General features: G+C 44.8%; 1 protein-coding gene across 20 annotated transcripts in view; it reads left to right on the forward strand.

Moving 5' to 3' along the window:
- The window catches only part of ZNF618 (zinc finger protein 618), a 181,159-nt gene that overhangs the window by 104,588 nt on the left and 49,030 nt on the right, over window positions 1-27,541 (forward strand). For 17 of the 20 annotated variants that reach the window (XM_068914443.1, XM_068914456.1, XM_068914457.1 and 14 more), the window contains 2 exons: window positions 793-870; window positions 8,260-8,298. In XM_068914443.1, coding sequence (XP_068770544.1) covers window positions 793-870; window positions 8,260-8,298 — 117 coding nt within the window. The remainder of the gene's footprint in view (window positions 1-792; window positions 871-8,259; window positions 8,299-27,541) is intronic. The other 3 variants (XM_068914446.1, XM_068914448.1, XM_068914453.1) reach the window with 1 other exon arrangement.

The raw sequence follows: 27,541 nt of genomic DNA on the forward strand, positions 1-27,541 counted from the left end.
GGATGGCCAATTTATAGCCAGTTCATGAAATTGGTGAGGGTGGGAGGAAGGTTGAGTAAACTTGAATATCAAATCTGAGGAAATTTCTGTCTGCCTGTCCAATAAACAGGCTAAATTCATCGCATAATTTCATCATTACAAATTATTCTCCCAGCTTTGTTTCTCTGGTTTCATTACAAATGACTGTTTGCAGATGTGTGTTTTCTGGAATTAGATAGGCAAATTGAGAGGAGAGACTACTGTGGTCATGTGATTTTACTTACAAAGGTCAAAAGTTCTATTTGTATCTATTTGGTTTCCTCTGTGTGGATATTTACCAAATCTCTGTGGGTTTCTTGAGAAATTTGTACATTGTGCATTTCTTGAGAAATTTTGAAAACTGCTTGCCTGAAGATAACATATTGCCTTCTTTTTTCAGTCGAATCACTTTTTTCCCATATCTTAGAAACTTACTGAAAAGTAATTCAAGGTTATTTCTGTTCATAGGAAATATTAGTCATTATTATAAAATTATAAGTCTGGCTATTTTGAGAGTAAGCCTTTCATGTTAAGAAAGTTATAAAGATATACTGTAAATGTAAGTTCAGGGTAATATGCCAAGGAATCTTAAATTAGGCTGAAAAAAGCATTGAGTCTGGGATAGTGATTTCCTGCATTTATCTCCATGAACCTTCCAAAAATTACTTTGCTGCAAACTGCATTCTTTTGTCCCCAGTTTATGGATAAGTATGTGGTGAGGCTGTTTTTCCTGATCTAATATGGTGATGTATGCTTTTCTGTCTTGTTTTTCAGGGTCTTATGAGTGTGGAATATGTGGGAAGAAATACAAGTATTACAACTGTTTCCAGACCCATGTGCGAGCGCATAGAGGTATCTCTCTCCTGCTCAAACTTTGGGAATCCTGGGGTAACACTCAAGCTCAGGAAATATTTTTTGGGAAGGTCTTGAAGATTGCTCTGCTGCTGCTCTTTCCATCACTGTAATGTATCTTCCGGGCGGCCAGTTCTTAGGATAAACTTTGTGGCTCTCTAGCAATATTCCTTCTGAAGTCACTACCAAGTATTGCGTCCAATGCACTTCAGTACAATAGCGGTAATGCTTATTGCAGGGGCTCTTTGGCGGCATTGCTGCACGTTGGGAGAGTTGCAAATAAAAAAAGTCTCTCCCGGCAAATATAATTGTATGTCAGCAATCTAGTTACTGCAGCAGTGGTAGGCATCTGCCCATGGTGCCCCTCGCACTCCTCCCCATTTGGGTATTTTAATCCATCCCTGTTATGTCAGTGCGTGTGTGTGTGTGTGTGTGTGTGTGTGTGTGTGGGGAGGGGGTGACAGACCAAAGCAAATGGTTCAAACAAAACACAAGGCTGTGAGTGCGTTCCTATGTATCCAGAGGGCCATTTTTCTTCCTAGGAAAAGATTATTCACGGGTAAGACCTGAAGTGCCAATGATTGTTACTAAATGGTTTTGGAGACCCATAATACGGCGTTGCTGAATTGCTTACCTTGCTTTATTTTGGCAGTGGTGTGCTGCCGTATTTTCAGGTTTAAAATCAAAATGATACTTGAAATTACTCCCGTACCTGTTCTTTCAGCTGAGGTCCCTTTCCAAATGTATTGTTTGTATGAAATTTCTCATGCTTTGTCAGAAGTGACTTTTATTTGAATTTTCTATAATACTAGCCAATTTAAATCACTTAATTGCAGAAATGGGGAAGTTTTGCCTGGCTGTTTTCTACAATTAGTATAATTTGTATAATTTGGAGAAATATGGATCTGAAATAACAAAGTTACAGGGACTTGAAACCAGCTCATGAGACTTTCAGTATTTTTATTTTCTTTCACCTGAGTTTGAAGTATGTGTGTCAGACTTGTAGAAGGATCTGCTTAAACTCCTCATTTGCAAATAGCATTATCAGCGCACACGTTCTGTAATGTAACGATTGGTTGGAATGTCTATAAGAGCCTAAGGGAATCTCCCAGTGAAAGCTTTGTAAAATCCACGAGCAAGACATAGTGAATGCTAATGCAGTAATAAGTTTAAACATTTAAACTCTCAGAAGTCAGCAAATGCACACCTGAAAAGTGAACTTGCATTCTTAAATTCACACAGTGCTGCACTAGTCTCATGATACGTCCTTTAGTGGTATGATTACGTATTTCTCAGGTGCTGTTTAGTATCATAGAGCTTCTTCTGTATCCTTAGATACATGCAGAATTGTTTTTTGATGTTTTGTTTTCCTTTCTAAATTCCAACAAAATTCCTAAAAGTCTTTTAAAAGTGCTACTACAGAGTAGCTGCACTCTGCAGTTGAAGCAAAAATCCATAAAATAGTAAGCAGCATTATTTGCTGACATACAGAAGGCTTTAGTATTGCATCACAGCATTGCAATAATTTCACAGTAATAATTGAAATATTTAGAATTGGGACAAGGATTGGTTTTTATTGTACTTCTCTCTACCAAGCCTTATGGGATCCTTATTTCAGTTGGAATTTGTCGGAGCTACTTTAACACGACTAATCAATTACGAGGTCACCTCCAAGTGGGTGATCTAATTTATTTTTATTTATATATTTATTTATCTTTTGATCATAAAATCAAACTATGTAGCAAATGGTCTGGATGAATTCCTGATACATCGATACACACGTCTACCATTGATATCAGTAGTTTTGTCATGAACTTAGTGGAGACATGACTCTACCTTTTGGCACCAGAGTGTTTTTAATGTGTAGGTAAAAAGGAAGGAAATTTTTAAAATTTTGAATGCGGAAATTTATTAGCAGTTTTCAGTTTAGTGGTGGAGAAGCACAATTTATATATGTGAAACTAAGAAATTTTTTTTTACCTTACTGTAAACTGATGAGTGTGGTAGTAATATTTAAAATGCATTTAAATTGCCTTGAGAATAAAAATCAAAATGAGATATATATTCCTCTACACTAATTAAGAAGAAACCAAAGTAAAAACTTGATGCAGTGCTGTAAATGTAATTCTCCCAGAAACAGAACGTGAGATACCAGAGTTCAGAAATGTACCTGTTTGCTCTTGAATGTGTATGTATTGTATAGTTAAAAAAAAAAAAAAACTATATAGGGGAAAGCTCTATATTATATTACCGTTAAGAATTATATACTGGCCTGTAGCGATAGCAACGCTGAAAATAGCATGACTGCAGCACTTAATTTGTTTTAAAATGTTTTTATTGCAGCACGTATCTAAGGTTTTATATAGAAGAAGCATCTGGTATTGCACCATCCTAACAAATATGAGATAAGTTTGTGGTTACACGTACACTGAGGATGTGATTCGTCACTTTGCATTTACTCTTTGTATCTTCAGTCCATGTCTTGGATAAATCCCTGACCCGTTGGCAAGCCAGCTCTCCTGGGTTTGCTTGTCCTTGAAGCACTGAAAATTGAGCTCCCTTGGCCTCTTGCGTGCATTTACCAGCTGCTAGCAACTCAGATCCTCAACCTTTTAGTCATTTCTTTTTGGCTGGGCCAGGAAGGAGCCGTAGCGGTGACAAGGCCTAGACTTTTTTTTTTTTTTTTGTCTGCTGCTTTTTCTGAGCATCAGATGCTCTTTCCCCAAGGTCCGGGCCACCAGTTGGTCAAATTATGTCAACCTCTCCCTGAAGATTTGCCTGATCCTGGGTTAAACTCACAATTCTAACATTAGAGTAGCTGGGGCAAACTCAGGTGCCTTTTCTTCTTTTCAAGTTCTTTCTTCTGATGCTTTTTGGCCACTGTCTCAAGTCGAAATACCAACTTTTTGTTGCTTACTGAAAGACACCGGTTCTTCCCCTTCCCCTTGAGTAGTCATTTGTTATTTGCTTTGTTTTGTGGTGCCTTTGTCACTAGTGGGACTTGACCTAGCTGTGGGTTCATCCTGCAGAATGACGGAGCTGGTGGTCCTGAAGGTTCAGCCTTTGGGAGATAGGTCTAAACCTGATCATCAGAATTACTTTGGGGCAGGATAACTTAAAAAACCCACCCCTGCAGTCAGCCCCGCTGTCGTCATTCAGCAACGCAGGTTCTGTCCTGAAGATGGGAAGTGTAGGGGTCCCAAATTCTCCTCACTTTGAATTGGGTTATTTCTAAGCTGATTTTTTGTACAGCTCGGTTGCCAGTTTGGAGCTGTAGCTAGGAGAGTGCTCCCTTAGAGCTGGCTGCTCAGGGCTCGCGACTGGGAATTTTCTTACCTGCTCCCTTCTCATAGTTCATCCTTGCTCGTCAGTCACTTGTTTTGCCCTGTGCAAAACGTGCATTTCTTTTCATCCTCTGAGCTATTTAGTTCCACATTAAGAATCTTGCGCTGGTGACATCTCTAAAGAATAAAAATTGTGCTTTTCTTTAGAATGAGCATTTTCAAGAGAAATTTCCTAGTGTGTTGTGTTTTTGTTTGTTTTGTTTTGTTTTTTATCCGCACCTGCCTCCTTTCTACATCTGCATGAGGGAGAAAGTGTGTTGGAAGTGGCGTACTTCCTTTTAGGCCGAATTTTTTCTTCTTGTCTGTCCTCAGGAATGGGTGGTTTCCTGTTGGAAAATGGGGCATTTTTCTGGTTCTTAGAGCCTTCCCGGTGATGCTCAGCGTTGGCTGGAGAATTTTACAGAATGATTTCCAGGTAGTTTGCGATCGTGAAGGGTTGAGGTAGCTCTTGTTCAAGAACTGCTACCTCGCAGGGGAAAGTTCCTGTTCTGCTCTGTTCTGAAAGCTGAGATTCAGGCAGAGAAACTCTTGTGTAAATCTTTCTTCAAAGAATCAGAAACATAGGTAAGAAGTTGACTTACTGTGTTTTATCAAGTAGAAAATGAGAAGGTTGTGTGCTTTCCCCTTTGCCTCCCCCAAACGAATATATATATATATGTTGCAGCAGAGCTGAAAGACTCCTTTGTGAGGACTTCTGAAGCCCTGCAGGACTGAGGTTCTTTCCTCCTCCTGTGGTGCTGTTCGAGTTCAGCTGGAGCAGAAAGGCTGAAAATTCGCGGTGACACTGTCCAAGCTATCAGCGTTAACGAACGTTGCTACTTTGCCTACGTGAAACCCAGGCCTTAAGAATGTGTTGCTTACAGTGGTTTTTGTTCAGCTGTGTGCGGTTTTTCAAGCCATTAAAAAGGGTTGGATTGTCTTCAGGAATTAGTCATCTAGAAATTTTTATTTTGTATTGCTCCAATGGTCATATTTGAGCTACATGAGCAGCAAAACATCCGCGTATTTTAAGTCAGGGAAATTATTTCACTTTTAGATAGCTCAAAAATGGCTGGAATTACTTGATTAGCCTTTCAAGGAGTAAATTTAAAAACCTCTGGGCTGAGGCCAAGGAAGGGAAATTTTTACCAAAAGGAGAATTCTTCAGAAAGCAAATGAAAGAAAATAGCAAGACCAAAGTTTAACCCTCACAGGATATTTCACTTTTGATATAATAATTGGTGGAAGTTTTCTGTTTTCAGATAAGCTTTTCTGGGCTGAATGATGATTTTACTCAAGTTGTTTTCTTTATTATTTCTTTAAATTATTTAGTTACTCTGTTGCCTCCCTGTGAACAGATCAGCTCTGTCACGTTTCAGGGGTGGGTCCACTCAGGATCAGATTTAGCATCATTAGAATAGTGTTAAATGTGCTAGAGGTTTAGCTGGCTTCTGCAGTCAAAGTTTCTATTTTAACCAGTTGTTTGATGATCTAAAAACTTCTCCAAGCTTTTTAAGTTTTGGGTTAGTATTTTCCAAAAACAGTGTTTGCCTAATTTCCAAACTATGAAGAGAACTAGTTCAAACTGTTTGAATATGGAAAAATACATTTTTCCTAGTGTATATTTTTGGAGTCTGAGTTACAGCAGTTCTAGCACTAAAATGATTTTGAGGCAAGAAGTTGGAATTTGATAGAGAAATAACCATTCTTGAGGAGAGAGGGTGTTTCTGCACTCGAGAAAGTTGGGTTTGATTTGTATGATTATCTGCTGCTGAGTAAATCATTCATTTGCCCTGCTGTGCTGCATCACAAGCATCTGTTCTTTTACTGTATAGATTTCCCACTAAGCAGCAGCATTGTGTAGGAGGTACAGAAACAAAGTTACTCGAGACACAGGAGTTAACTTGGTTATATTCTGACTTTTCTTGTTATATTCTGACTTTCCTGTTGACCTCCCTACCCTCTCTCACTTTTGCAACTTTCTCAGAAGTCGATCTTTTGTTCTGAAGCTGTAATTACTTGGTCTGAGCCCAAAGATGATTTAGAGTGGGCTGTTTGGCAATTTTTTTTTATTCATGAAGACTTCAGTCAATCTTCTGACTAACTAACAACCTTTCTCAACACATAAGGGTTCAAAAATAGCTGGTCTTTAAATCTTTGCATATTGTTTGATTCTTGCTAAATTTGCCTAAAACACTACTTAAAGTAATTTAAATGATGAAAATGGCCTGCTGCATACATCGTACATGTCTTTTTATGGTTTATTTATGCTGTTGTCCATGAACGCCATGACGCTATGTTGCAGCAAAATTCCCTTGTGCCACAGCAAGCTTTTTCCTCCAGTGATAGGTGGTAAATCAGACAAGTAGCAGCTGTGGAAGAATACAGGGGTTTGATGGTGTAGGTTTTGCATACAATATTGAAGATTTCTAATCTGGCTCTTCAGTTTATGAAGTTGCACCAAATTAATTGCATACTTTTTAATACTACAACCTAAGAAAAGTGATCTAATCAAGCAGGTTAATAAAGTAGAAATGTACAAATTTACAAATTCACAAATGCCTGACCATTTCTTTTTTTTTTTAATTATTTTTAAGAAACAGCAAGGAAATTAAATGCAAATAGTGTTAATTACTTAAGGTTGCAAATTTTAAAATAATAAACGCTGTGAAATTCCATAGCTGTGATTTTCATGGTAATGTTAACATGATTTTGAGAGACAAATGGAATACTTGGAAATGTAGTTAGGTTATTAGATAATCTGACATACAGCAAATGCAATTTAGGATGAGTATGAAACACTTCAGTGTGGCTTGGAAATCTTAATCGTTTACCGTCCTTGGCTTTTAACTCTGGGTTTTGTTTTTCAGCTTGCAGCTTAGCCCGTTGCATTTCTGTAGGTCTTGAATGTAATCTGGTGTGTGCTGCGTGTGCTTCTTGCGGTCACACGTGTTGCTGCAGCTAGAGTTTTCTCTCCCATGTTTTCACGTGTGTCTTCATTAAGCCCAGGGTAGAACGGCCCCAGGGAGGGCTCTGATGGTGCCTGGCCCGTCTCTTGTAGAGGCTTTTTCCTCGCTGACTCCCTCCACCGCAGCCAGCAGGACGTGTCTGTGTCCTCCTCTCCCAGAGGAGATCGAACTGGATGCGCTCTTCCTTTTCCTGGGTTGACAGCGCTTGCCCAGGAGTTAAGCATGTTAGCAATTACAACAAACCTTCAGGAGGAACCATTAAATATATGTTCATGAGCTGTGTTAATGAGCCGTTGAGGATGCGTCAGTCCAGGCTGCCCGCACACCTCCACCGTGGCCCCCCCCCCCCGGCCCCGAGACCTGCAGCGTTTGCTTCCCTGAGCTGCAAGGCGGCTGGGGAGGAGGGAAAGGGGCTTTCGCTGGGGGACGGAGGCCCTCGGAGCCAGCACCGGTGGCCTGCTCCTGCCTGTGGGATCCTCCGGAGCTGGGGCTTGCCGCAGCTTTTTGGAGCGAGGGTCTACTCTCCTCCCTTTCTGTGCCCGTTCAAAGCAGCAACTTTCCTTGTAGCCATCCCATTTCAGAAGCAGGCCTCTGCGACACCTCAGGGAAGAGGAGCCCCAGTTTTTGGAAGCGTGTGAATGAGAGATGGGTACTCCTAGGGCTAGGAGGCTTTCCTTAAGATCTGCCGGGGAGCTGCGTTTAAAAAACAAACCTGGAGGTGGCCTGGGGCGGCCCCACAGCCCTCCCCCCGCCCCGGTAACGGCCGCTAGCCTTGCGCAGCCCCCTTGGTGGGCAACCGACGGCCCTCCGAGGGAGCCTGCACGCTGCAGCGCAGGCCGGCGCTCCCGCGAGGGGCTCAGCGCGCCGGCGAGCGGCAGCAGCCGCGCTGAGCCGCGCCGGGCCGGGGCGTCGCAGGCAGCTATGGCAGGGGCGTTGCGGAGGAGGAGGAGGAGGAGGAAGGCGGCCGGAGGAGAGCGAGCGAGGAGCCGGGGGTTGCTGAAGCGCAGCCCCGCGCTAGAGCAGTGGCCGGGCTGTATGCTGTCAACCCTTTGACAGAGTCCGCTGTCAAGTCTAAGTGCAGCTCTTTCTCTTTGCAGACACTGAAGCTGCCTCAGGTGAAGGAGCCTCACAAGGCAGTAAGTACGAACGTCGCCGTGCGTGCGTACGGGGGGACTGGGGCCCGGGGTGTGCGAGAGCACGAGGCCACCGCGCTCGCGGGGGCGTTTGCGGGCAGCGCCCCGGTGAACAGGGCCCTGTGCCCTCCCCTCTTCTCCGTGGCGGCTCGCCGCCCCGCGGCCCCACCGTAGCGCTCGCTTGCGGCGTCCTTCGGGTGGCCCCGGGGTTGGCGGGGCCGCGCGGGGAGCGAGGACGACGCGGGGGGCGGCGCCGCGGCTCGGCCGGCAGAGGGCGGTGGCGCCGCGGAGATGGCGGGGGCGGGAAGCCGCGAGGGCAGAGCCGCCGGCCGCCGCCGCCTCCCTCCTCCCGAGGCGCGGGGCCGCCGGCTCTCCGGGAGTTGTCTGCGTCGTCTCCTCCCCACCCCCTCATGCTGTTGGCGGCCGTGAGGGGCAGCCCCCGCGGTGCCCATGGCCGCCTGCCCCGGCTGTGCCTGGTGGCTCGGGCCAGCTGGCGGCCACGTGGGAGTGAGCGGGCTTTGCGTCGCTGCCGCTGGTCCTTGAGCACCACGAGGAGCCTTCGGGCGGCCGGGAGCCTGGTCGCAGCCTGCTCAGCCTGCGGAGGAAGCCTCAGCCCTGCCCCGCCGCCCCGTGCTGCCGTCCCTTCAGGGGAGTCACCTGTGGCACGCCAGTTAAGACCCGTTGCCATCTGGGAAGATGCTGGGTGGTGCCAACCCCTGTGGTGTGCTCAAGCCTCCTGGGATGTGGTCATTCTTCACAGTTTGGGAACCCCTGCTGATACAGGAAGGATGGGAGCGAGTTTAGCAGAGGGCCACTGGGGTGGTCAGGGCCAGAGCAGGGACCCTGGGAGAGGTGGAGGGTGCAGGGCTTGTTCACCCAGAGAAGTGACTGCTGTGGGGGGACCTGAGAGCAGCCTGCCAGTCCCTGTTACTCGGATGTTGGGTGTAGCTTCCTTTTTGCTAGGGCTTAGGAAGCATGTGCAAAGAGGTGTTTTTCCTGGAAGTCCCCTTCTCCACTGCTTACTTGTCAAGGGAGTGTATTTGGGCTCAGAAAGATGAAGCAGAGCAAGGAATGGAGTAAGACGGAAGGAAAAATGTGAGGGGTTGTGCCCCTGCTACATGGGCAAACCCATATTGTTTTAGCCATACAAGGATTAATATGGACAAAACTGTCTCTTCCATTGTGGCTGGATCATGGTGAGCTGGCAAGAACAGAAGGTCACGGACAGAAAAAATCCCTGGGAGGAGATGACAGCTAGAAGAAGTAGCTCCCTACACCAGGCTTCAGAGGAGCCACCTTGATAACAGGGGAGGTGAAGCAGGGAGCAGCAAGAGAGGAACGAACTGCTTCCTTTGGCTTCATGCAGGACTGCTCGAATCTGGTGCCTTACCATCCCCAGTGCAGGAGTTACCGACCTCGCTTTTTACTCCTCACGCTCATTGCTATCCCCAAATACTCTCACGTAGCTGAAGAGCTGTTGGCGGGTCTGAGCCACCAGAGCAGGGAAGCAGTGAGTGGTAGGCTGGGGGGTATGGAAAGGTTGGTTCAGCACAGCCCTCCACCTCTGTGAAGAACAGGTTGTGTCACCTGTCTTCCAGCTGAATGCGAAGCTGTTTAGCCGGTGCTGCAGTTTCTTAGTGCAGATGGTTGTAATTTCCTGACAAAGTCTTCTTCCTCTCCCCCCCGCCTTGTTGTTGTGATGAAATAGTTCAGCTGTCTTCTATCCACCCTGGGCCTTCCCTTCTGGGGCTGGATTGAATCCCTGACCTACCCTGGCTGCCTCTGTGCAGCTCTTCTCCATTTCCCACTCAATGGCCCTCTTATTTCCGTGTCAGTCTGTTTGCTCCTCATGTATTTTAGGCCTTTTTTATTTATCTTTCCTTTCCTGCTATTTTTGTTTCGCTTGCTGCTCCGGTACTATTCCTCTGTGACCTGGTTTGGCTGTTTATGCTCTTTCTATTACAGATGTCTGTATTGTTCAAATCTTCCTTTGCTATTTGTGTCTTGTTGGGAACCTCTAGTCTTTCAGATAACCTTGACTCATGGGCTCTCTAGGCATGGTTCGCTGCCTTCTTCCAAAATTCCTCAATGTTTAAGGGATGCAGGAAGGTCTCTTTTTCTCTTATCTGCTTCTCCCTGGGACTCTGGGGCATAGATTGCATCCCTCCTAAATTGGTCTTGATGAGGCTCTCCCTTCCCTAGCAGTGAGTCATGGCATTGGTTTGGTTGAAATAACTAGAACTGCAGGTTTTTAAAAGTTTTTTGGGTAATCTCCATGGTGACTTTTTGGAGTTGACTGCTACTCCTGTCCACAATGGGCACCTGAGAAATTTTGTTGAAGGCAACCTATGTATACAGTGGGGAGACATCTCAGCTGCTGCCTCTGCACAGCACAGCCAGGGGTCCTTGACTTGGTCCCAGGAGGAATAAAGCTGTGGTGACAGTTAGCTTCGCTGTGCAGAGTAGACTTATCCTGGGAACAGTGAGTAACGTTTGTTCTTGGGAGACAAAGTCTGCATCTTGCCATAGTGGGTCTGAGTGTGAATTGTGCCTGGCTGGTCAGGAGGATGGGTTATTGACATGGTGGATGAAGTTGTGGTGTGACATGCCTGTGCCTTCAGGTGCTTCTGTTGCAGGAAGGACTGGCTATTTTCCCTGGAGGAAGGGAAGAACAGGCTATGGGGCAAGCTGGGACACAGCTGAGGCCAGTTATTTGTTCACTGCCTGCTCAAAGAGAAGACATTGATGTTTAGACTTTCCAGCTGGGAAGGCACTTTGAAGACTCCCTTGAGGAAAAACTATTGCACTTGGTTATTTTTAGCATTTAGGGGTTTTACTCTATAGATTGTTTTTCCGGGACTCTCTATTTCTTGGGAACCGTTCTTGAAGTGACACAGATTGGTGATATTGAAGAGTGGATGTGCTTCTGGGGACATTGTACATTGTTTTGGGAGCTACTTTTCTGGCCTTGGCTCAGGGTCCAACACCAGAATTCCCAAACGTAGAGAGAAGGAAACAATGCAACCCACAGTGTTAATGTGTTAATAAAAAGACTTATTTAACTTCTAACAACTTTGACTGGCAGGGAAGAGGAAGGGAGGAGAGAGGTTTCAAAAAAACTTTGTATTCGATATTTATTCCTAACCAAGGGTGGCCAGCCTGGCATCTAGGTCATGAACTGTTCCCGTCTGGCACACTTTTTCTGAGATGCTCTTATGTCTGTTACTTGCTCAAGACTTTTGGAAGTCCTCAGGAAGAAGGTGTTTGGACTAGAGCTGCGGCCCTTCATTCTCCATGGAAATTCCATTCATATTTAATGGAGTTACAAACTTTGTAAAAACAGTCTCCCTCCTGCTGCTTACATTCCACAGGGAATTCTTGGCAACCTGAGAGATAACTAAACAAAAACACTGGCAAGCGGGGGTCCACAAACCCTGCACTAGCAATGACGGTGTGCCAGAGACATAGCTTTGGGAAGCATCACCTCTGACATGAACCAGCCTTTGCACTGTGCTAGGTCATGAAGCAGGTTGTGCTCAGTGCATGTGTTGCAGTTTGGGGACAACTGTTCTAAGAGCTGGGCTATCACTAGTACCAGGTCAGCAGTCCTACCTGTGGCAGTACCCGTAACTGTGAGCTGCTGTTTGGTTAGGAAGAAAACCCAGGATGCTCTTCAATAGCTCATTCCTGGGCACAAAATGTGGTTCTTCAGCCTTATCCCCAGTGGAAGGGAGATGGAGTGGTCTGATAACTTCTACCAGCAGAGCCTTGGTCCCTTTCTCCAAAGGGTGGTAGTCTTCTGCAGTTTCCAGAGAGTACAGTTATGTTTTGTAACTCTGCTATGGATCATGGATTGTGATATTCAGGCTATTGGATTTTGGTGGTTTTCTTTTATGTAATTTTCTCTTTCCTGTAAAAAAGAACAAGAACATATCCAAAGTAACCATAATTGACTTGCAGAGCTCAAAGTTAGACTGTGAGTTTTATAGTTGTCCATGAAACCTTAATTCAGCCTGGGGAGCGTGTTGTTTCAAAGTCTTTGTCTGCATGCTCACTACTGTTTTTTTTTAGTGTCTCTGCCTTACTGGATCAGCATAGGATGGAATTAAGGTTGCTCTGGCAACTGTTAGTATGGCACTTGGCTGACTACAACTTGCCAGTGGTCTTTGAATATCTGCTTTAAAAATATATAATAATAAATACAGAAAATAGTGCTACTTAGTCCCTCGTGCTTCAAAAGCCTTTTGCAAGGGTGAGCCTTGGGTAACTTTATAGTAGGCTTTAGTATTCTACCAACAAACAGGAAAACTGCAGAACAGAGAGAAAGTGACTTGCCAGAGGCAACTAGCAGGTGAGTGGCAAAAGAAAAGAGCACAAGTCTCTGGGATTCCAGCCCAATCTCTCTCCGCCACACACAGCCTTACACAGCCAGAGTACCTTTCTGTGCCTCGTGAAAAAAAGCAGAACAAACAATGCACGGAGAAAAGGGAAGGGAAGAGTTACTAAAAACTGAAAATTTTTTAGTGTAGCTGGAGCTCTGTATATGTCTGGTTAGTAAGTGTTCCTCCTCCCAGAGAAATCCTGATTATGATGGAGTGATGCTGCTTAATGCCATGGAAAAACATCTTACCATTCCTGCAGTCTTTTAAAGACGTGCTGTTAAAAGAGAGAAGAATTAGGAAGAGGTGGTTTCAGGAGCCTTGAATTCATCTGCGGTGTGCCAGTAAGAGTTTGGCTGGGTCTGGGAGAGCTTGCTGATAGCGTGGTTTGCTTTTCTCTCCTGCCCTGGTAGGAACACTTTTGAGGACCACGAAAACCAAGCTCTAGCAGTGTGTAATAGTCAGCATGGGTTCACCAAAGGGAAATCATGCTCGACCAATCTGATAGCCTTCTACGAAGGAATGCCTGGCTGGGTAGAGATGAGGGGAGAGGAGTGGATGTTGTCTCCCTGGACTTCAGCAAGGCTTTGGACACTGTCTCCCATCGTAGGTAAACTCAGGAAATGTGGGCTGGATGAGTGGACGGTGAGGTGGCTTGAGAACTGGCTGGATGGCCGAGCTCAGAGGGTTGTGACCAGTGGCACAGAGTCTCGTTGGAGGCCTGTAGCTAGCGATGCGCCCCGGGGGTCAGTCCTGGGTCCAGTCTTGTTCAACGTATTCATCAGGGACCTGGAGGAAGGGACAGAGTGCACCCTCAGCAAGTTTGCTGATGATCCAAAAGAGGGAGGAGCAGCTGATTCACCAGAGGGCTGTGCTGCTAGTCAGAGGGACCTGGCCAGGCTGGAGAGGTGGGCGGAGAGGAACCTGCTGAAGTTCAACAAAGGCAAGTGCAGGGTCCTGCACCTCGGGAGGAAGAACCCCGTGCACCAGTACAGGTTGGGGGCTGACCTGCTGGAAAGCAGCTCTGCCGAGAAGGACCTGGGAGTGCTGGTGGACAACAAGTTGAACATGAGGCAGCAGCGTGCCCTTGTGGCCAAGAAGGCCAATGGTATGCTGGGGTGCATGAGGCAGAGTGTTGCCAGCAGGTGGAGGGAGGTGATCCTGCCCCTCTCCTCAGCCCTGGGGAGGCCTCCCCTGGAGGACTGTGTCCAGTTCTGGGCTCCCCAGTACAAGCGAGACATGGCGCTACTGGAGCGAGTCCAGCGGAGGGCTGCAAAGATGATGAGGGGACTGGAGCATCTCTCCTGAAGAAAGGCTGCGAGAGCTGGGCCTGTTGAGCCTGGATTTTTGTGCTGTTTCTCAAAAGTAGATCCCTTTGCTCAAGCGTTGCTCCCAGGCAGCTCTTTGACAGAGTCACCATTCTGGAAATGGCCCGAGAGCCCAGCATACAAAGCCTGTGTATAAACACAAACCATCCTTTGCCTGGCAGTGCCTGGCTGCCTCCTACACTAGTGCTTTAAATTCTAGCAGAAACAAATGGGAAGAACTTTCCAAGCACATTTATGCGAGGAATGTGCTTGCTGTAAGCCATCCCCATAGGCTGAAAATTCCTGGGCTGGATCCCACAAAATCATGATTGATCCCAAATAACATAATCTTTTTTTTTTTTTTTCCTCTGTGCCTATTGGCCTTTCTTTTATGTTGGAGCTTCTTTTTCCTGTTTGCAAAGGCTTTTTGGAAATTAGCATTACTGTCTCTCAGGTGATGATATTTACCAAATGTTGCAGACCTTCCTGCTGTGTTTTCATGTTGCAGGAGGGGAAAAAAGGGGTTTGTGGATATTGCGTGATGACTTTAGGTCACCTCCATGCACCCTGAAGAACAATTTTTCCCAAACCATCACAGTATGAAGTTTTTCCAGGATAGGTGGGAAGTTCAGAGGCTAAAGAGAGTGCCAAAGCAAAACTGGCCATTAAAAGAGCCTGAGGAATGGATGAGCTGCCCTATTTTCTCCTCTCAAGTGACAAACTGCTCTAGTAGAGACCCAAATCATATTGTTCATTACAAAATGTTAAGAAGCATTTCAACTCCAAGGCTACTAGCTCTTCCAGTGCAAACTAGGGAAAGAAAAGCCAATTGAAACTTTTTCCTATGTCCAGCGGCGCATAGAAGCAAATACCAAGGAAGGACATGATATACAATATCTGCTGCTGTGTCAGAGTTAAAAATAAGTGCTTTTAAGCGTAGATATCCATATACCATAGAGGTATCAAACTAGTCATCAGAAGAGGTACTCTAATCCCAGTTGTGTGCATGATGAAGCAGGCCAGGGCAACCTGGTATCCCTAGGGCTCTTGGGATATTAGCTGACTGCCATCACCATCTGTGGTTCAGAGACTGACTCCGAACTTGGGATTTGCCATAGTCTAAAAGGGAGCGCATGGCTTTGGTAGTGCAGAGCAGGCTGCCTGGGACACAGCCAGCTTATTTAGCTGTGTCATGCTGAAGCTCCTGATTTGTGGCACATTTTTATAGCAGGTGCCGTATGATGTCTGAGTTTATTTCTCTTTGCCGGATCTTCTCTCCCTCTTATCAAGTACGCAGACATACCAAAGCTTTTATGTCTCAATGCAAAGTATGTTTTAGTTTTGAAAAAGCAGTAACAGATTAGAAGACTCTTGGCAGCTGGCTACTATTCTCATCAAATTATTGATGGATCAGGAGGTGAGTCTTTTGAAATGGAGTTATAACTGTGCTCTTCTCTGTGAGCTTTATCAAGTGGACGAGCATGTGCCAGTTTCACTCCTTCCCTGTTCATGGTAGTTTCCTGCTTGCTCACAGTGTGCTAGATTGTGCCTGGGTCCTGGGCTAACAGTGTAGGACATTAGATGCTATGGGGGACGCTAACCTTCAGCTGAGTCTGAGGATGCTGTATACTCAAAATAGAATATTTTTTTTCTTTCTGATTTCTTAGCCAAATGCATTCAAACTCATCCTCTGTGTACAAAACAGCATCCAGGAGGAGTGTCTCTCTCCACTGTGTGGTATTGTTTAGTTACAAGAGGAAAAAAGAAAATTGTTATTTTTTTTTTCAAAATGGAATACATAGTAAATATTTCACAGCTCCATAAATAAAAAATGATTGACCTGATCTTTTAAAAACATATTTCCCTTTGGGCTCTGACTAAGCATGAGAAAGTTCAGACTAAAAGGGAATTTATTTGAAAAAGCAGTAACAGATTAGAAGCAAGGATGTGGGCTGGAATATGTCTTGCAAACGTTAACTGTAGAGGCGTAGTGCTAATGCCTTGTATGCGCAAAAACATTGTGAGGGTTGTGAATTCAAACCACGAAATTAATGTATTCAGAAATTACGATTTTCTTGCCCAGATCTTACACATGCAGGATATGGTGATTTTAATGTTCTGAGTAGCGATGGAGAGATGTGCAAACAGTTTGTTAGCGTTTAATATAAGGTTAAGGAAGAACCTTTAGCATCTACATTTCTTAATTAATTTTAAATATTCAAATTTGCAACCTTAATGTTTCATTAAACAAATTTCTTAGCTTTTGATTTCCTTTCCCTTTTTTTGAGAGTAACAGAGCAAAAGCTGTTGAGTTCATGGTTATGCTTGGTAAAACTGACTAATGCCTTACACAATTAAAGGTCTAATGTAAATTATGTGTGTGTACATGCACACCCACACACAGATGCTAAAGTGAATGGTTAGTCATTTACAACTTTGTGATTAATTTTTCCAGTGTTCTTACTTAGTAATGCTTCTGCTCATTGGGGAGAGCTATCAAAATGGATATTATTTTTCTAATGTGCTTGCATGTTAAGTAGGTGAAGTCTCTTTAGATTCTCATTTGCCTAACTCAAGTAGATGAATATGTTCATCTTCAAATTTAAATGACCAATGGACTGAGACCACAAATGATAAATTTCTGTGCAGGAGGAGGGCATTAAGAAAATAATGAGGAACTTTAGTCCTGAAGGTTCCTGGTATCTACAATGGGAAGGAAATTTTGACCTCAAGGCCAAAAATGTGTTCCTTCAGTCATGTAGTGGTTGGCTTTCACAAGAGAGTATTTCTTTGCGACTGTGGGGTTGGGGCTGTTCGTTTTCCCCTGGAACTAGATGCTCTTCTGCATGGTGCAGCCCTTAACACGGGATACTCCTATCTTGGTCTTGGACGAGCTTTCTCTCGGTACATGGCAAGGCTGGAACAGGAGAGGGGAGTTACCCAGCCAACCACTGTAATTTCTCAGATTGTCCATAGCATGATAAGTCCATTTCTTTTTGCCTTACTCTGCTGCTGTTTGCTAGTTCTGACCCAGTGCCTCTACATTACAGTGCCAATGTCTTTTTTTGAGGCTGAGTGAAGTAGCTAGAGTTTCTGGCCTTGTTTTTTTAGTAGAGTAAATTTGATTTTGCTCTTCTGACGTAACTCTGTTACAGTAAGGGTTCCCTTCAGATGCTCTCATGTTGGGTAGCCTGTTGGCAACATGGGTGTTGTTTTCTTATAATCATTTACAATATGCTCAGGAGCATGAAACACATGCAGTCACGCTGGAGGTTGTGGTGTTCATGGAAATGCTGGAGTTCCACAGCTCTGGGAAGGACTAGTTGTTTTGTATGCAACGTTAGTCCAAGATTTTGGAAAAGGAGGTTTTAAACTTGTCTGTAAAATACTTAACTTCACTGATCTTATACAAAAGACTACTAATATACACATAAAATTAAGATTTTCCTCCTTTCCCAAATATTGGCCAATTAGACTGTGTTTACAGGCATCTGGTTATTAATGCTTTGCAAAAAATCTCTTAGGCAGGAAAATCAATGGAGAAATATATTTATTCTAATAACAAAGGGTAAGAATTCTAGTAATCGCTAACTGATCCATTCATTCATCAGTTTGTCCTGAAAATGCCAGGATAGCTTTCCTGAAGATAGAAATACATCCCACTTCTGTTCATTAGGGAGTGATATACATTCCATTTTTCAATCTCGTTTGAAATGTAGCAACAAAAATATGAACAAGCACCAATGTCGTTATTTATTTCAAATTCTTCTTTCAGTCTGAACTTTTGTCTGCTGAGCTGCATGTTGGCATTTCAGCAACATTAAACCTGAATAGCACATCCTAAGAAACATCCTAAGCATTTTTTATGCTTTATTGAAAGCTACATCCTAATCATTTGCAAGCTAAGACGACAACCAAAAAGATGCAGCGGTCCCTAATGTTGACTAATCCCACTTGATTCACCACAGTTCTCAGTATTTTCATGTCTAAAGATCTTTTTAACTAGGAAAGGCAGAGCAACACAAGGATTACCTTCTTAAGACCCCCTTTTTTCAACCCAGGCATAAAGGTTAGAGGTGTGGATTATCTTGGATAATTGTAGCGAAAAGGGTCCTGTATCCTTTCAAGTTTATTTTATTTTGGCTCATTTCTTTACAAAATTTGGGGAACCAGGATCTCCTCCGCAGAGCTACTCAGTCATTTAGCTATCACCTTTCGTTTCCACCTTGGAATCTAGGCAGTGATACTACCTGTGAAACCCCATCTGGAAACCACCGTAAGAACAGAATTTCTTGTCAAAGACAAATGAGTAGGAAAAAGTCAAGATGAGATTTGCTTTTTCTTTGTGAAACTCTCTATGCTGTGTTATTTACTCTGAAAAGTTGTGAAGTCAATCAGTAGTGTACGTTCTCAGCCAAACCATTTTGATTCCGAAAAGGGTTGAGAATAAAATTGCCTTGATTGTGTTCCGTACATAGCTCCAGGATGATGGCTGAATTGAGTTTTGCACTTACAATGGAAATTCAGCATCCTTTTTGATATTAAAAAAACCCCACTGTTGCATCAACAAGTTAGGTATGTACAAGTGCATCTGTTTTTTTTTTTTTAATTATGCAAGTTTGATGCTGTTCATTGTCAGATTCCTAGTAATACTGCACGTTACCACTCTCTTTTCTTCTTTCTTTAACTTACACTTATTTACAATTTAAATAAAAAAGAATTCAGCACTGCCCTGAAGTGACACCAGAATGAAAAAGTATCTGCCAGCATGAATTATATTTTCTGGTATGTCTGAATCATGTCAGTGAGTCTGAATATCATGGTTCATAATGCTTATTTTGGGGGTGATTGCAAAACTGCATAATATTTTCACTTTAAATTGCTGATATTTGCTGTCTGTTTTTACTCAACTTTAACATATTTTTGAGTGGGAAACAAGTGGGAGAAGGAAATTCGTTGATGTGTAACAGCCTGGGAACTCCTGGGATGTCTTTTTCCTCTTGGCGTTCAGTGAGCAGTACCCACAAAACCTTTTCCCCAAAACGTTAAAAAACAAGCACATACACCCCACCCCACCCCAATATGTGACCATCAGGCTTTCACAGGGAAGGGGGCTACCTTTCAGAAATGGATTCAGGATATTCCCTGTTGTATGGAATTTCCTGGTAGTCTGGCATCAAGTTCCCAAATGTGGAAGGATTTCATAAAGCCCAGGATGGTCTGCATTTAAATCTGCGTTGTGCCAATACAGTCAATTGACACATGGTTTGGATAACGTAGCACAAAATCCACTGGTGACGTACTCGAAAGCAGTTAAGAAACACTTCACGGTAAAGTTGATCCTGCAGCTACCGAATGCATCTGCAACAGCTGTTTTTTGGAGTTGGGACTAAGCTCTGAAACAGCTCAGAGAGAAACTGAGCACAAGCCTGTGGCTCCCTGCCCTCTTACCTGTCATTTAGCCATTAGTCAGCCCAAAGGTGAGCTAACAGCCTGGACCCTTTGTTCGTAATTTCAAGGAGTTTGGCCCAACTGTGTGAGGATTTGTGGATTACCTTATTCTTGGCTTGTATGAAGCCTGAGGATCCCCTTCAAGAAGCATAGGAATTGCCATGTTAGCTCAGACCAGCGTAGGTCTGGATTTCTGTTGTGTTTCTCACAATGGCCTGGTGCAAATGTTTGTAGGAAGGAAATAAATGATCATTAAATGAGTGATTTTGGAATAGTTTGCCCACAGGGAAAGTTTTTTCCTAATCCCTACCAGTTAGGAGCTGGCTTGTGCCTTTGTGTGTGAGGGTTTCTGTCCTTTCCAAATTTCTGGATTGTATTATTATTTAATCCTTACTAATGTAACTCTGCATACTGTAATCCTCTTCAGGAGCTGCTGCTGGCTTTGGGCTTACTTCTGCTCCCTTTGAAGGAATTTTGCTACTAGGCACCTTTAAGTTGAACTCTGATGTAGATTGCAACTGATTTTACTGGCATCTCTCTACTCAACTGTAAAACGCAGGTGTAAAGCTTGTAACTTCCGGGCAAGAACAAAATTTGCGTGAGGAGTAGATGGAGGTCTGCAGGCAATAAGCATTTTGCCTCTCCTCACTGCCAGCCCAGCTTCTAGAAGGAAGCTCCTAACTATGGTAGGCCAAAGGGATAGTCCTTGAACCTATTTGAGGAATATCCTGCTAGCCTTGGAAGCTATAAATGTGTTCCTTTCCCTCCAAGTGTCCCTCTGCTGAAAAGGAGCAAACCATCTCCAGAGCTGCCTTTGTGCTGCCCTTGAGAGGGAAGCCCCAGAAGCATGCAAGGAAGCATTGCAGATGCAGATTTACTGCTCCCTGCTTTGTTGTAAGGAAGCATTAGCTGCACCCTGGGTTCTCGCTGGGGAGGCTGCTCAGGTAGTCTGTGCCCTGGACACGGTTCTGAAAGGTGAGACAGCCTTTGTCTCATGTGGCATGTATCTCAGAAAGCATCGTTTTTTTCTGTTTCTTTGCATCAGGTGGTTGAGTCAGGGTGGCTTTGACTCTCACCAGAGAGTGCTAGAGTTGCTCATAGATCTTCCCAGTAAGGCAGATGTCCCAGAAGAGATGATGCTTTCTTCAGGTATTCCTACACAGCCATTAACCAGCTCCAGCCCACTATATTTATCACCAGAAGGGCTCTTAAAGACTCCAGCACCTGCCAACACATTTTCAGGAAACAGCTGAGGACCATGAAACTGAGCATCAGAGTGTCTCACAGACTCTCGCACTGCACTGTCTGCAGCTGGAGGGATGATACTTCTCTTCTGTTGCCACATAAGCCTCATTCTGAAAGCCTCATTCTGAAAGCCTGTTTGGGGGGAGAAACATTGCAATGTCGAGGAGAGAGATGACAGATAAATATATTGCAGCTGCCTAGTTGTAAGAAATTGCACCCCCCCACCACCTCTGTTCAGAGATGTTGCCAGGTTTTCTGAACTTAACAATCCGTGTTTTGAAAACCTTGTTTCCTGAGATAAGCCATAAATGTGGAGTTCCCGGAGTTGAGTACTTCGTTAGCAGTTCTCAAACCACCTGATGGAAGGATGCCACTCCGATCATAAAGCAGGACAAGTAATGCTGTAGATACTCACCCGCTTGCCCTCTTCACCCTTAGAACTTCTCTACTTTTTTGTTGATTAGGAGCTGGAACATTGCTAGATTTTAGGAGTAATTCAGCAGGCTTTTGCAATACACTTGCACTCTGCAGTTTCCCACTTTGGTCCCCAGTTGGAAGCTGTACCTAGTAGATAGCAATTTCCACAGTGCTCTGTAAGAGCAGAATCACTTAGGATTCATGAGTATCTGCAAAATGTCTAGTTGTTAGAGCTCCTCTAGCACATAGCTTCTGTGGGTTATTCTGTTTAAAAGATAAGTGCAAGTTGTAGGTCAGGTGAAAATTGCTCTTCACTTTGAAAAGCCCTTAAGAAGCTCCCACAACCTGCTCTGTGGAGACCCCGTCATTGTGGAGACCCCGTCATTCTGAACTGTCCCACTTGCAGAGATATCCTCTGGATGACGTATGTAACCATCTCCAATTCTGGTTTCTGTGAATCTGCACAGAGTTCTTTAAGTGTAGTGGAAACTTTAGTTTGTGCACAGTCTGTGTGGTCTCGGATTCTTGTCCTTATGAGGGTGGGTTAAGTGATCTGTATTTTTAGCTCATGATATAGGAGTCCTGACCTTTCAGCAAATTTTTGATTGCTACCATTCCCTTCCTGGGTTTCTAGAGCAAAATCCACTGAGCCACTGAGCCAACTGCCCTGAGGAAGGAAGCCTCTTCTTTTGCCTGCCACTATTGAGCATGTGTTCTCCGTCTTCTCTCTTTTCTACCAAAGTGAAATATGTTTTTGCTTCTCTGTTGGATATTTGAAGCAAAACAACAAAAATATCTCAAAATATTTGATACTCCATCAAATGTAGGGAAAATGTTAGCCCACTGCTGAATGGGGTGGGTGCCCTGGTAACGAAGGATATAGAGAAGGCAGAGTGGCTGAATGCCCTCTTTGCTTCAGTCTTTACTGCTAAGGCCAGTCCTCAGGAATTCCAGACCCTGGGGACAAGAGAGGAAGGCTGGAGAAAGGAAGACTCTCCCTTGGTTGAGGAGGATCGCGTTAGAGATCGTCTGTGCAAACTCAGGTTAGATCCTCCCGATTTGTGCAAACTTGACATCCACAAATCCATGGCCCCCAATGGGATGCATCCACGAGTGCTGAGAGAGCTGGCGGATGTTATTGCTAGGCCACTCTCCATCATCTTGGAAAGGTCCTGGAGATCAGGAGAGGTGCCTGAGGACTGGAAGAAAGCCAATGTCACGCCAGTCTTCCAAAAGGGCCAGAAGGAGGAGCAGTTCAGTACAGGCCTGTCAGCCTCGCCTCCATCTCTGGAAAGGTGATGCAACAGCTCCTCCTGGAGGTCCTCACTAAGCATCTGGAAGACAAGAAGGTGATATCCCTCTGAGGAAGAAGTCCAGCAAAGCGGGCAGGAGACCTGCATGGAGGAGCAAGGAACTCCTGGCAAAACTCCAGCAGAAGAAGGAAGTGTACAGAATGTGGCAAAGGGGACAGGCCACTTGGGAGGAATACAGGGACGTTGTCAGAGCGTGCAGGGATGCGACAAGGAAGGCTAAGGCCCAGTTGGAATTAAATGTGGCAAGGGATGTCAAGGACAACAAGAAGGCCTTCTTCAAATACATCAAGAGCAAAAGGAAGACGAGGGAAAACGTGGGCCCGCTGCTGAATGGGGCAGGTGCCCTGGTGACAAAGGATACAGAGAAGGCAGAGTTATTGAATGCCTTCTTTGCTTCCGTCTTCACTGCTAAGGCCAGTCCTGAGGAATTCCAGACCTTGGAGACAAGAGAGGAAGGCTGGAGAAAGGAAGACTCTCCCTTGGTTGAGGAGGATCAGGTTAGAGATCTTTTGTCCAAACTTGACATCCATAAATCCATGGGCCCCGTGGAGATGCACCCACGAGTGCTGAGGGAGCTGGCGGATGTTATCGCTAGGCCACTCTCCATCATCTTGGAAAGGTCCTGGAGATCAGGAGAGGTGCCTGAGGACTGGAAGAAAGCCAGTGTCACCCCAGTCTTCCAAAAGGGCCAGAAGGAGGAGCCAGGAAACTCCAGGCCTGTCAGCCTCACCTCCATCCCTGGAAAGGTGATGGAACAGCTCCTCCTGAAGGTCATCACTAAGCATGTGGAGGACAAGAAGGTGATCAGGAGTAGTCAGCATGGATTCACCAAAGGGAAATCATGCTTGACCAATCTGATAGCCTTCTATGACGGAATGCCTGGCTGGGTAGATGAGGGGAAAGGAGAGGATGTTGTCTCCCTGGACTTCAGCAAGGCTTTTGACACTGTCTCCCATCCCATCCTCGTAGGTAAACTCAGGAAGTGTGGGCTGGATGAGTGGACGGTGAGGTGGCTTGAGAACTGGCTGGATGGCCGAGCTCAGAGGGTTGTGGTCAGTGGCACAGAGTCTCGTTGGAGGCCTGTAGCTAGCGATGCGCCCCGGGGGTCAGTCCTGGGTCCAGTCTTGTTCAACGTATTCATCAGGGACCTGGAGGAAGGGACAGAGTGCACCCTCAGCAAGTTTGCTGATGATCCAAAAGAGGGAGGAGCAGCTGATTCACCAGAGGGCTGTGCTGCCATTCAGAGGGGCCTGGCCAGGCTGGAGAGGTGGGCGGAGAGGAACCTGCTGAAGTTCAACAAAGGCAAGTGCAGGGTCCTGCACCTCGGGAGGAAGAACCTCGTGCACCAGTACAGGCTGGGGGCTGACCTGCTGGAAAGCAGCTCTGCCGAGAAGGACCTGGGAGTGCTGGTGGACAACAAGTTGAGCATGAGGCAGCAGTGTGCCCTTGTGGCCAAGAAGGCCAATGGTATGCTGGGGTGCATGAGGCAGAGTGTTGCCAGCAGGTGGAGGGAGGTGATCCTGCCCCTCTCCTCAGCCCTGGGGAGGCCTCCCCTGGAGGACTGTGTCCAGTTCTGGGCTCCCCAGTACAAGCGAGACATGGCACTACTGGAGCGAGTCCAGCGGAGGGCTCCAAAGATGATGAGGGGACTGGAGCATCTCTCCTCTGAAGAAAGGCTGCGAGAGCTGGGCCTGTTCAGCCTGGAGAAGAGAAGACTGAGAGGGGATTCTGATCAACGTGTACAAGCATGTGAAGGGAGGATGTCAAGAGGATGGGGCCAGCCTCTTCTCCGTGGTGCCCAACAACAGGACAAGAGGCAACGGGCAGAAACTGAACCACAGGAAGTTCCATCTGAACCTGAGAAAAAACTTCTTCATTGTGAGGGTGACAGAGCACTGGAACAAGTTGCCCGGAGAGGTAGTGGAGTCTCCTTCGCTGGAGATATTCAAAACCCTCCTGGATGTGATGCTGGGCAATGTGCTCTAGAGGACCCTGCTTGAGCAGGGGGGTTGGACTAGATGATCTCCAGAGCTCCCTTCCAACCTCAACCTTTCTGTGATGTTATAATACATCTAGGAAGGAATATGACCTGACTGATCATTCCTAGGGCAGGGTATTTCAGCAGCCATAAGGCTTTGGTGGTGGAACAGACCACACAAAAACTTGGCAGGAGCCAGCAGACAGCAGCCACTTGGAGATAGGCAGAAAAGAGCTACCAACTCCATGTCTTTTACTGGAACTGGCTTTTTGTGTTGCCCTCTCCTTGCTGCCTGCCTGTATAGTCTGCAGTATGGTTCCAGATCTGTGTCAGTATGGATTACAGTGCTTGAGAATTAGAGCATCAGCCTCCCAACCCTCCTTTCTGTCCTTCTTCCTCTTCCAGGAAAAACAAGTGAGATTGGCAACTGAGGACCTCATTCTGTTCAGGTCTGTCCCCTAGGATCTTGTGAGGTTTGTGATGACACTACCCTCTTCTGACAGCTTTTTTTTAAGTTTATTCAGGATATTGGATCTCTGATATAAAAAAAAAAAAAAAACTGTATTAGGGCATAATTAAACCCTACCGAAGAAGACAGATACATTGTCTAGAGTGTCACCTTGATTTCTGCTGCTCTTCCTGCTAGTGATATCATCATTTTAAGGTAATTCATGCAGAAGATCCTGTAGCTGCAGCATTTACAGTCAAGTCTGTATTGCTGAGTACTGATATAAGAGGTGTGGGTTTGCACTTGCAAGCAAAGTGGTCAGAAAGCCCTTCCAGTTCTCATGGATTTGTTTCTTGAGGTACCTGAAAAAATCTTTTTTCCGTATCAGTATGTCAGGCCTTCATATCTGGAGAGCAACTGTCTTGCAACATGCCTGTTGCTTGCCTTTTTTCTACTGATGGATGATGTTGTATTTTGATATGTGTGTTTTATGAGGTTAAATAGGGGCTGTCTTAGGAGGTAAGGCCATTAGCCCTTAGATCTGCAGCTCTTCTGGAATCCCGGCTCCTCTTGGAAGAACTCTTGAGCATTAAGGATAAATGGTATCTGCTGGAGTTTAGTTTTTAACTGAATGTCTTTACTTTTAAGCCTTAGGAAACCCTGGGTTTGCACTGATGTAATATAGTGATTGTTCAGCTTGCAGCAGGGATGCATTCTGCGGGACTGTTGTCTGAATACCAATAAGGGACAGCACTGAATCTCTGTGCCTGTGGAGTAATTAGTATCTTTCCCTGTGTTTTTGCTTAAGTACTAGTAGCGGTGGTTAATAGAACTCATGTATAAATGCAGCACTTTTTTAAAATAGTTAATGTTTGAGAGCACAAATTCTTTATGAAAATAGTTTTACAGTATACCTGCTGGCCTTATAGCTTGCGTAAGTGCTAGTTTTTGTGAACATTGTATTTGAAACATGTCTTCTTGTATCTTAGTATATGTTTCTGCTTCTGATGGAGTTCCACTGTGTTTATGTCTACCTGGTGATAGGAGAGAGATGGAATCAGAGCAGATTTGCTTAAGCTAGCCCTAGTTTGGCTATGACTGCTACCATCTCATTAGAGGTTCAGGCATGAAAGTATCGATATGGGCTTAAAGGTCCATATGAGTCTCTTGTAGCTCTTTAAGTTGAAAGTTGTGTTGCTATCTCCTCCTCACTGTTGCTGGTATTGGCAGGCAACCTTGGGTATGCTGTTCTAGCTGTAGTCTACCTTGGTGGAGTAGTTACAGCCCGGAAAGGAAAAGTAGCTACCTTTATATAAAACTGTCTACCAGGACGTACAGGCTGGTTCTGCTGAGAGTAAGCTCCTTGCTAAGAAAGCTGGTACTGCTAGGAGCAGCGATGGAAGTATTCTGGAGCAAAGACAGCTTTTACGGGTAAGACTTGGTGCCTTTTGGTGGGTGTTATCTACCTTAAAGAGGAGAGGAAGAGATTGGTACCAGTACCAGCTGTTGAAAGTTCTTATTTCTCCTCGTAATGTCATGTTTCATCATAATCTTCTCTGGAGTTTGATCTTTCTTAGGGAAAACAGTAGCCTCACAAAAAGAGCAAAACCGTACTCTCCAGGAGTGTGTGGTTTATATGAGACTTTTTATTATATTTTCATTTTTCCCACACTGCATAGGAAAGGAAGATGATGATCCTATCCAACAGGTGCTATTTAAGTCCCAGCTGTAGAAAGTGAGATCCCCACACTGTTTACTAAGTTACGGAGAGTACAACTAATCATGCCTGTATGAGTCTATGAGATGATGTCCTAGTGCCATGGTGTTCCTAGCATTTAGTTTTATTCTAGTCTCCATATTTATTGAGCACTTTTCTTCCAAATTAAGGCCATGTTAGCTTGCTTCCTCCAAACGGAGGTACAAAAGGTGCTTTGTATTTGGTGCTCAGAATCAGTCTTCAATTCATCTTAGACTGCAACTTAAGCACCTGGCTCATTACACTTGAAAAAGGCGGCTGGTTTCCTGTTCTTAGGCTGCCCAGTTGTGTGGGACCGATTACTGATGGCATGTTATGAATTTTCTCTGCTAAGATTGATTGTATTTTTCTGCAAAGGATACACAGATGCTCACTAGCAATAATTAGATTATTTTTGTTGTTGAAAAAGCTGCTGGGTAGATCTAGAGATTCAACACTGTTACATGACCACAGAAGTAGAGTATGTAAGACTATGTAAGGAAACATGGTGCTTTTATCACTTGAATGTTCTTACGGAAATGTTTTGCTAATCCTCCTCCTCTTCCTTTAAGCAGTGCAGTGTCTGAGGCAGAGAATCCTTTTCATCGGGCTCTATGGACCTGGTCTCTGTCTCGCTTGTTGAGCTGGGACTTTTAAAAATCTCTTAGATCTAGGTTAGCGCTGCTGTGCTCTGATTAAGACACAGATATTTTTTCTGGTGGCAGAAGTCGAGTTCTCGTGCCCAGCTGTTTAACACTTACTATATTTGGCATTTTTTTGTTATAGATCACCACAGTTTCTACTTTCACTCTGTCTAACAGAATAAAGGGGTGGAAAGTGATTCTTCATTCAGTGTTGAAAGTCTGTATGCTGATGGATTGCAGTGATGAACCCAAGTGAGCCTTTAGCCTGTACTAATGCGTAATAGTTTTAAATATTTATTTCTTTAATAAATGAAATTATTAAGATGTAA

The sequence above is a fragment of the Struthio camelus genome, chromosome 20, assembly GCF_040807025.1.
Source record: "Struthio camelus isolate bStrCam1 chromosome 20, bStrCam1.hap1, whole genome shotgun sequence".
Classification (NCBI taxonomy): Eukaryota; Metazoa; Chordata; class Aves; order Struthioniformes; family Struthionidae; genus Struthio; species Struthio camelus.